This window comes from Coregonus lavaretus, assembly GCF_964263955.1.
Source record: "Coregonus lavaretus genome assembly, contig: HAP1_SCAFFOLD_6697, whole genome shotgun sequence".
NCBI lineage: Eukaryota > Metazoa > Chordata > Actinopteri > Salmoniformes > Salmonidae > Coregonus > Coregonus lavaretus.
In genome coordinates, this window is record NW_028157930.1 from 20,440 (window position 1) to 31,209 (window position 10,770).

The following is a 10,770-nucleotide window of genomic DNA, read 5'->3' on the forward strand; positions in this document are numbered from 1 at the left end:
GACTTTTCAAGGTCTAAACACCTAGCTACTGATCATGAAATACCATTGATGTTATTTTATAGATGAAGGCTTCTCAATCTTTTTGTGCACTGATGTACCAAGGTTACATTATTTGTAATGCTTTGTCCATTTAACTTTTTTCTTTTTTTGAAGATATAGCGTTTAAATGAAATGTGAATAGAGGTGATGCTTACAACGAGACATGATTCGTTAGTTGGTTGGTTGGGTTACCTGTTGTTTTGTACTAAATGGTAGTCATCATTTTCTGTGCAAAGTGGCCATCAATTACAAGTATGTCAATGCTAGTCTCTTATGTCATACACAACTACAATAGATTATCATGTGTTTCTTTCCATTGTATATATTTTCCTAGAACTAACTCAGCCCTTGTATAATCGGCAGTCTTGAACAAAACAGTCACAACATCCAGCGTTTTATTCCGCTCGGTCACAGAGACCTCGCAGAGCATCCGTTGGCCTGTCATCACAGAGGATGTTGTTTGGAATATGGAACTGGAATATAGAACTGGAATATAGAACTGTAGAATCATAGGAACTGTGGACCTAAGAGGCTGTGACATTCTAATGAGTGTGTCATGCAGCATTGGGCTCAGGATTCTGCTCTGCTCGCATGTTTCTCATCGCTCTATGATTAACACACCAATTGAGTAATTCTCTGCTGTTTATGGTGTGTTGAGGAACGATGCCTTTACATTCCATCCGCCCAGCCCTGAACATACAATATATCCACAATCCTTAGAGAGATCAATGATGGTGTAATTCAACAGAAAATTATTCTGTCTCTCCAAATTGCTTCGACAAGGCAGAGCAAATTGGCCCAAGTGAATTAGCCTATTTTACCCACTGAGTAAAATATTGGATTTGTCTCAGGGAGCAGTAAATGGCAGGCATTTTTTGTGAAATGTCTCTCCACCTCACTCACTCACATTTGTTTATCTCTATATTGTTATATTACCCTGTTTTGTTCTCAATTACTTTCCCGCCTCCCTAGATCCCGCCTTTTCTTTTGCTCTCTTTTAGATTGGATGTAGTAGTAGAGTTGGATTAAGGGTAAATAGCAGGAGGATAAAGTACATGTCTTGTCTGTAGATTTCCCTGATGGGCAGACAGGCAGACTGGTGGCAGACAGGCAGACTGGTGGCAGACAGGCAGACTGGTGGCAGACTGATGGCAGACTGGTGGCAGACTTCATTGACCTGTGTCATTTGAGCCATTTCTACTGTTGTTCCCTATAGTGCACCACTTTTGACCAGGGTCCCATAGGATATACTGTAGAGTGCCATTTTGGAAGCAGACAAAATTAATAGTTGGATTACTTGAACATGTGAAAAGTCTTGTGAAACGTTGTTTGAACGTTGTTCAAAACCACAATCTGGATTGTCTCTGTTTCTTTTTCTGTCATGATTTAAATTTGCTCAATGTTTTTGGTTAATATGCTGACATAAAAAAAAGTTTATTTATAAATAAAAAAGGCATTTTATATACATTTCATGCTTAATATTGTGGTGTGCTCAGAAACCTGTTCATGCATGAAGTTTATTTTTCCATCGATGTAAAGGAAAATACTTTAAATATTTAATAATTTTTCAAATCATGGATTGCTAGGTGAAACTATACGCATAAATCCGAAGGTGCAATACATAGAAATGCATTGGTTCATAGCATGAGTTTTTCAGAAACCATATACAAATATTTGCAATCATTATCTTTGTAAAACAAGACTGGATTAAAGCAAGGCATTAGATTAGCAGCATGGATCAAGCTCCTGGTAGACTGAGCGAGGGAGGAGATTGTGACACAGTCACGGAACTTGTGTTAATGATGATATAAGAATAACAGAATGACATAAAGCCAGACTGTCTTACCAGGCCATGACACACAATCACAGCCAGAGCCAGTATCCACAAAGAGTCTCAGAGTAGGAGTGCTGATCTAGGATCAGTTTAGCCTGCATTGCAGGAAAGTTATCTTGCAACAGGGTGATCAAATGAAGATCCTACAGCTATATGAATACAGGCTCAGAACTGATGACAATAACTTCAAATCTCAACATAATCTTCTTTGTATGGTGACACAGCTAGCACACAGTAAAGTTCAGAGATGGGACTCATACAGTATGATCAACATATGACAGGTCTGACTTTGTCTTTCTTCCTGGTTCCACTAAAGTGGTGGTGAGACAAGTTGTATCCCAAATGGCACACTATTCCCTATATAGTGCACTACGTTTGACTAGGGCCCATAGTGAATAGGGTGCCATTTGGGATGCAGTCAAAGACTCAAGCGCAAAAATCAACTGTATCTGTCATTGCATTGACAAGCAAAGGCCAGAAAAATTATACAACAAACAAAAATACCATTTCATCTGGTATCCTGCACCAGAAATATGTGCATCTGCAATTCACCACTATATGAAATGGGACAAAATACCACTTTCCCCATCCATTCATAGTTTAATTTACATTTTAGAATTGAGTCTGATCTATTGCAAAAATACATTTTTCTGTACGTTCAAAAGAACAGGACTTTGGGATGGCATCCTAAACAACTGCAACATTTGGTTCCGATCATTCAAGCAGCTTGTGTCCATGGGCTAAACTTATTAAGCAAATCCCTCTCCCACTTCCTCTATCTCTTCCTCCTCCTCTTCCTCTCGTCCGAAGGGGGGTCCGGAGGGTCCGGAGTGACTCAAGTGGCCAATGTCCAGCACCCGCAGGTTGGTCAGGTGTTTGAAGGAGCTCTCTTTCACAGAGTTGGCTGACAGACGGTTGAACCTGAGAGGGGGACAGAGCAAAGGACCAGGGGATCAGGGCCCGTATTCACAAACTGTCTCATAGTAGGAGTGCATATAGGATCAGTTTTGCCTTTTAGATCATCATTAGATCATGAATAAGATTATATGGACTGGAGGGTCTGATCCTAGACCTGCATCCTTTACAACAAGCAACTAATCATAACAAAAGGAATCAGGCGCTGAAATTCTCAATATGTGATGATGGCTGTGCAGATGCTGGAGTTTGATGTGTAAACCAGCACAGCAAGAGCTGCTAACTGATAGAACATTGTGTTTAGAATCTGAACAAGCATATTATGAGAACCAATCCGATATGGACATTGTCCATAAGGACCGGCACAACATGTGATGTAAACAAATCAGACGCTGAGATTCAGTAAGTAAATCAGCACAGTACGTGGTCTTACCCAATCAGAGTGTCTGTATGCTATTCTGTCTATGACTCATCTGTTTTGCCTTCCTTTCAAAGTTCTATTGAGTTAGTAAACACCCTGATACTCCCTGTACTGCATCAAGGGGACATGACACCATGTTATCCCAATCAAGCCAATGTCTTGAGTGTCAGTGAAGTGGACCCATCTTAGTTTATAATACACTCATTATCTGTCCCAGACAATCACACTTCCTACACACACATGCATGTGCAGACACACTCACATGCGCACACACACACATTATATACACACACACTCAATGTAAACAGATGCATGCATAAGCTACAAACACTCAAACATATGTGCACACACACACAAACAAGCACACAAATCCCCTTCCCCCTCCCCCACTGAACCCATACAGCATTCCAGACGCTGTAAATTGGCACAGGCCAGCAGCTCCCACAGCTGTGGACGGATTTAGTGGAAAAACAAGCGTTTCTAACTGCTGTGATACTTCAGCAGCTGCTGAGGCTGACCCCACAGCATGAAGAGACCAACAGGCTGGAGGACAGAGTGGGCTGGATGAGGTCAGGGCCTGTAAAGTCCTTGAGCTGATAAAACAGCCTAGAGCAGTCATTCAGACTCCAACTGAAAAAAACAACTGTCTCTAAACCAACCCAACAAACCTTCAGGCCAGCGTCCCACCAGTCTTGGACAATTTACTTTCCAAACTGACCACTTGGTCAAATTGTCCTGAAATGATTAGAGGTCTAAGAGGTAAAGTAATATGATGGAAACTGATACTAACCTAGTCAGCTACATATACCAGTATCTATTCAGACCAGTTGTAGCAAGCAGATGAGGAGACAAGGATGTTACTGGTTTAGAGTTTTGGGACCCAGCCCCGCCCACAGACAAGGAAGATGTCAGAAGAGGACAGAAGGATGGAAACTAAGAGAAAACTAGTTGGCAGATCCAATCTGTTTTAGTTGGAAATCCAATCATTGACGTGATTTAACCTCTTAAGGATCGGACCCTTTTTTTCAATTTTCGCCTAAAATGACATACCCAAATCTAACTGCCTATAGCTTAGGACCTGAAGCAAGGATATGCATATTCTTGATACCATTTGAAAGGAAACACTTTGAAGTGTGTGGAAATTTGAAATGAATGTAGGAGAATATAACATATTAGATCTGGTAAAAGATAATACAAACAAAAAAACATGCGTTTTCAAATTATTATTTTTTTGCATCATCTTTGAAATGCAAGAGAAAGGCCACAATATAATATTGCAGTTTAGGCGCAATTTAGATTTTGGCCACTAGATGGCATCAGTGTGTGTGCAAAGTTTCAGATTGATCCAGCGAAGCATTGCAATACTGGGCTATTTTGTATCAAGTCTGCCCAAATGTTCCGAATTGGTCAATTGATACATTTTCAAGTACATACCTATAGAGAACATACAAAAATGATATGGTAATACAAAATGTCATACATGATGGATCATTAGCTTATATACTAACTTTCACACATCTAGATGGCCGGGCGGGGTGGGTGTAGAGCCAGAGAAAGTAGGGGTTCAAACTGTAGAACCCAGCTCCTACATTTGAATATAAAGATGGATTTTATCAAACAAAACTATGCTACATTTTATCTCTGGGACCCTTAGGATGACAAATCAGAGCAAGATTACTGAATGTAAGTACATGATTTACCTTCAGAGGTGAATCAAACCAGTTGCTGTGATACGTTTTTTGTTGTTGTGCACTCTCCTCAAACAATAGCATGGTATTTCTTCACTGTAATTGCTACTGTAAACTGGACAGTGCAGTTAGATTAACAAGAATTTAAGCTTTCTGTCCTGGAAAGTTTGCTGTTACTTACAACAGTCATGCTAATCACATTAGCGCACATTAGCTCAACAGTGCCGTATACGGGACACCGATCCCATAGAGGTTAATCAATAGTAAAAGCCAAGAAACAGATCTAGACACAGCGGGAGTATCCTTAAAACCTTACCACCATGAGTTCTGTTCTGTTCTATCCTGCATTATCTTCCAAGAGAGAAAAACAGATAAACAAGAATTTAGACCCAAATGAAACAGTGACTTTTACTTGTAGGTTATCAATGGATGAGATTGCATGCACCCAATCAAACAAATTTGCTGAGTTTTAGAAAAGCACCTGATTAATTTACATAATTTACATTTCATAACCCAACCAGATAATTAAGAGAGTTTAGGAAAGTAGATCAATTACAAAACAAGAACACCTGATGGGTAATTTACATAGTGTATATGTGTAGGATATTTTTATGAGTGCAGTCAACGCAGAGGTAAAGCAGGACAACTTGTTCCGTCAGCAGCTCCCTCCTCCTCCTCTGTGTCCGTTACATAAGTCTCCTCAGCACAGCACAGCATAGATCAGGTCCAAACTGAAAATAAACTCACGTAAGGATGATGAGGGAACTATCAACCAAATATCCATCAGAGCCCTGGGTTGGGGCTACGTCCCAAATGGCACCCTATTCCCATATACGCAGTAGACTAGGGGCTATGTGGCTCTGTCTTACAGCTGGCATCAATCAAAAGGATGTAGTCACACACTCCCAGTAGAGGATGAATGGTGATGATTTGAGCTGAGTAGAAGGACAGAAATGTCTCATTCAGAAACAATGCTACAGAAACGGATGGAACAGTGGAGTGGAGAGGAGAACGCTGGGCCTCTGAGTTAATGGAAGGGGTCAAGAGTTGAATGAAGGTTGAATAGTCGTTATCTAATAACCATAGTGAAGTCAGAGTGTGTGTGTATATGGTGTGTATATGGTGATTTGAGAGAGTTTGATTGATACTCGCATTTGATTTTGGGACTTGAACTTACTGTACATGAGCTGTGGGTTTGAGAAAAGGGTTCAGGTGCGTGTGTGTTTCTGGTGTTAAGTCTCTCACCGTAGGAAGATGCCCTTGATGTTGGGAGTGCCCTCGAAGGCAGTGGCAGGGACAGTGCTGATGCGATTAGACTGAAGGTACAGGTACTCCAGAGACTCAGGCAGGTCAGAGGGGACATGGGACAGCTGGTTACTGGACAGGTCCAATGTCTGGATGAACACATCAATTAAATCAATCACCTTGTATTTGTTAGGCCCTTTTACACCATCAGAGTGCTAAGCAACAGGTCCAACAGCTGAAGGACAGAGCCAGCAGCCAGCTTTATCACACAGAAAACATGTAGGTTCAGTAAACTGAGAGGAGAGGAGGGGTTGAGGGGATCAGGCAGATTGTAATGGTGAGGTGAGGTGTTACTTATGTGTAAAGGCAACATGCATCCTCTACCTCCCTCTCTACCTCACCCCCTCTCCCCACTCCCCTCTCCCCTCCACATCACACACCCCAATCACCCGGTCTCACCGTCAGAGCGCTGAGCTCCATCCAGGCTCCCTGGTAGATGGAGTTTAGTTTGAGCTGGTTGTGGCTGAGGTGGATCTCCCCGAGCTTGGACATGCCCTGCAGCGCCCCCTCTGGTATGGAGGTCAGCTGGTTGTCCTTCACCCGGAGGACCTGCAGGGAGCGGGGAAGCCCCAGGGGCAGGGAGTGGAGGGCGTTCCCTGACAGATCCAAGGTCTCCAGCAGACGCAGCTTCCTGAAAGCTTGATGACCAATGAGGTTTCATTAGAATATGTCACAATAGAGATATTTAACCATTGCCTGAGCTGACATATCAGTTTTGATGATGATTTTACATTTACATAATTTAGCAGACGCTCTTATCCAGAGCGACTTACAAATTGGTGCACTCAACTTATGATAGCAAGTGGGACAACCACTTTTTTTCTTATTTTTTTATGGGGGGGTGGGGGAGGGGGGGTAGAAGGATTACTTGATACTATTCCAGGTATTCCTTAAAGAGGTAGGGTTTCAAGTGTCTCCGGAAGGTGGTCAGTGACTCCGCTGTCCTGGCGTCGTGGGGGAGCTTGTTCCACCATTGGGGTGCCAGTGCAGCAAATAGCTTTGACTGGGCTGAGCGGGAACTGTGCTTCTGTAGAGGTAGGGGAGCTAGCAGGCCAGAGGGGGATGAACGTAGTGCCCTCGTCTGGGTGTAGGATCTGAGCCTGAAGGTAAGGAGGTGCCGTTCCCCTCACAGCTCCATAGGCAAGCACCATGGTCTTGTAGTAGATGATGATGAAGACTTTATTTTAATCAATTTCTGTTTCATACTGCATGCCAGTATACATGCTGATATTCACGTAGATAGACATACAGCACATCACAAACATGACAAACAGTACATAGTGCAAGAGTCATCTAACATTAGACATAAGGGATTCACATAGACACTTCCTGTACAGCATATAACACAACACAACAAAACATTGCCATACATACAGTACCAGTCAAAGGTTTGGACACACCTACTCATTCAAGGGTTTTTCTTTATTTTTACTATTTTCTACATTGTAGAATAATAGTGAAGACATTAAAACTATGAAATAACACATATGGAATAATGTAGTAACCAAAAAAGTGTTAAACAAATCAAAATATATTTTATATTTGAGGTTCTTCAAATAGCCACCCTTTGCCTTGATGACAGCTTTGCACACGCTTGGCATTCTCTCAACCAGCTTCATGAGGTAGTCGTCTGGAATGCATTTCAATTAACAGGTGGGCCTTCTTAAAAGTTAAGTTGTGGAATTTCTTTCCTTCTTAATGCGTTTGAGCCAATCAGTTGTGTTGTGACAAGGTAGGGGGGGTATACAGAAGATAGCCCTATTTGGTAAAAGACCAAGTCCATATTATGGCAAGAACAGCTCAAATAAGCAAAGAGAAACGACAGTCCATCATTACTTTAAGACATGAAGGTCAGTCAATACGGGAAATTTCAAGAACTTTGAAAGTTTCTTCAAGTGCAGTCGCAAAAAACATCAAGCGCTATGATGAAACTGGCTCTCATGAGGACTGCCACAGGAATGGAAGACCCAGAGTTACTTAGTTCATTAGAGTTACCAGCCTCAGAAATTGCAGCCCAAATAAATGCTTCACAGAGTTCAAGTAACAGACACATCTCCACATCAACTGTTCAGAGGGGACTGTGTGAATCAGGTCTTCGTGGTTGAATTGCTGCAAAGAAACCACTACTAAAGGACACCAATAAGAAGAAGAGACCTGCTTGGGCCAAGAAACACGAACAATGGACATTAGACTGGTGGAAATGTGTCCTTTAGTCTGGAGTCCAAATTGGAGATTTTTGGTGCCTTTGTGAGACGCGGTGTGGGTGAACGGATTATCTCCGCATGTGTATTTCCCACCGTAAAGCACGGAGGAGGAGGTGTTATGGTGTGGGGGTGCTTTGCTGGTGACACTGTCTGTGATTTATTTAGAATTCAAGGCACACTTAACCAGCATGGCTACCACAGCATTCTGCAGCGATACGCCATCCCATCTGGTTTGGGCTTAGTGGGACTATCATTTGTTTTTCAACAGGACAATGACCCAACACACCTCCAGGCTGTGTAAGGGCTATTTTACCAAGAAGGAGAGTGATGGTGCTGCATCAGATGACCTGACCTCCACAATCCCCCAACCTCAACCCAATTGAGATGGTTTGGGATGAGTCGGACGGCAGAGTGAAGGAAAGCCAACAAGTGCTCAGCATATGTGGGAACTCCTTCAAGACTGTTGGAAAAGCATTCCAGGTGAAGCTGGTTGAGAGAATGCCAAGAGTGTGCAAAGCTGTCATCAAGCCAAAGGGTGGCTATTTGAAGAATCTCAAATATAAAATAGTTATTTGTTTAACACTTCTTTGGTTACTACATGATTCCATGTGTTATTTCATAGTTTTGAGTAGGTGTGTCCAAACTTTTGACTGGTTCCTTATACAGTGGGGAGAACAAGTATTTGATACACTGCTGATTTTGCAGGTTTTCCTACTTACAAAGCATGTAGTGGTCTGTAATTTTTATCATGTGTACACTTTAACTGTGAGAGACGGAATCGTATGATCTCGGTAATTGCAAACAGGTTTCTGTACCAAAAATTAAGTTCTGCTTTTCTGATGTATCAAATACTTATGTCATGCAATAAAATGCAAATTAATTACTTAAAAATCATACAATGTGATTTTCTGGATTTTTGTTTTAGATTCCGTCTCTCACAGTTGAAGTGTACCTATGATTAAAAATGACAGACCTCTACATGCTTTGTAAGTAGGAAAACCTGCATAATCGGCAGTGTATCAAATACCTGTTCTCCCCACTGTATATAGGTGAAAGCCTTATGTTCCACATAGGATTAACAGGTGTACCTTCTCGGTGCAGCTTGGGGCTGGTGAGGCGGTTGTAGCTGAGGTTGAGCTCGGTCAGGGTGTAAAGCATCACCAGGTCATTGCGTCCGATCTCGTTTATGCCGTTGTGAAGCAGCATAAGGGTCTTGGCTCGGCGGGGGAGACCCCTGGGGACACGCTCCAGCTGGTTGTTGTACATGTGGAGGGTGTGTAGCTTCTTCAGGCCCTGGGGAGAAGAGAAAACTCTTTATGTGATTGCAAGCGCATTTCATTGCACATTTCACATTTCTCACAGCTCATTTAACAGATACAAAAGATTATGATAATCATAACATCAAAACAATTGTGCCAAACACTCTGTGGTGGTTCAACCTGACCAAACTAGCCTTCAGATCAATCTATATAGCCATCTATCATATTTTTCATGGTCCTTCGAGCCGGATACACCTGTGGCGGTTCAACTATCCACAGTATAAGATTTAACCAGTTGAATAAAAAGGGCAAAATGTAGACTTCTGTCTAAATAGACATACCCAAACGTAATTATTTTTCATGAGATGGCCATAAACAATAACTGGTAATGACGCATAGTTTTAGAAAGGTCTGGAACTCACCTTTCTGGTACAAATAGTTATACATTGCTGAGGTGTGCTCACTTATGAAGACACAAGCTCAAATATATAGTATTTGAACACATGAAAATATGAAAAAGCATATATATTTATTTTCCTATTAAATAAAAGTGGGGCAATAGGGCCATATGGGGGACTTAAGTAACCCAGGTATTCAGTAATGCTGTAGGCCTACATGGAATGCAGCTTGGTGTATGGAGCGGGAGCGTAGCTGGTTGTTGTGCAGAAGTAGGTACTCCAGGTTACGGCAGGCTATGAGGGCATCGCCAGGGATAGTGCGGATGTTGTTCTTCTCCAGGTGTAGCAGTATCAGACCTCGAGGCAGACCCTGAGGAACCACACTCAGGTTGTTGTTGGACAGGTCCAGATACTCCAGCTTGGTCAACTGGCTGAGAGGGGAGGGGAGAGGAGAGGGTGACGTTATCTTTGATATAGAAGAGGTGAGATTTTCTCTTTATCTTTAAAGGTCAGGTTGTTATCTTTCCAAGAATAGACGAATCTCACTTTTATCTCCCATTTTGACATTTTCTTGAGTTGTACCAGCTCAACCTAATCTCTCACCACTGGCTTCTCTCTCTCTCTCTCGCTCTCTCTCTCTCTCTCATTCTCTTTCACTCTCTCTCTCTCTCTCTCTCTCTAATTTCAATATAAGGGCTTTATTGGCA

The 10,770-nt window shown here is 42.1% G+C and overlaps 1 protein-coding gene across 1 annotated transcript; it reads right to left on the bottom strand.

The window, feature by feature from the left end:
* Positions 1–1,457: 1,457 nt before the first annotated feature.
* On the bottom strand, positions 1,458–10,494 carry LOC311124629 (podocan-like; the record flags this gene model as incomplete). Its single annotated transcript, XM_084198741.1, has 5 exons — positions 1,458–2,794; positions 6,143–6,291; positions 6,602–6,840; positions 9,495–9,699; positions 10,281–10,494. Coding segments are annotated over 5 exons (979 nt in total), but the record flags the coding sequence as incomplete, so codon positions are not given.
* Between the last annotated feature and the right edge of the window lie 276 nt (positions 10,495–10,770).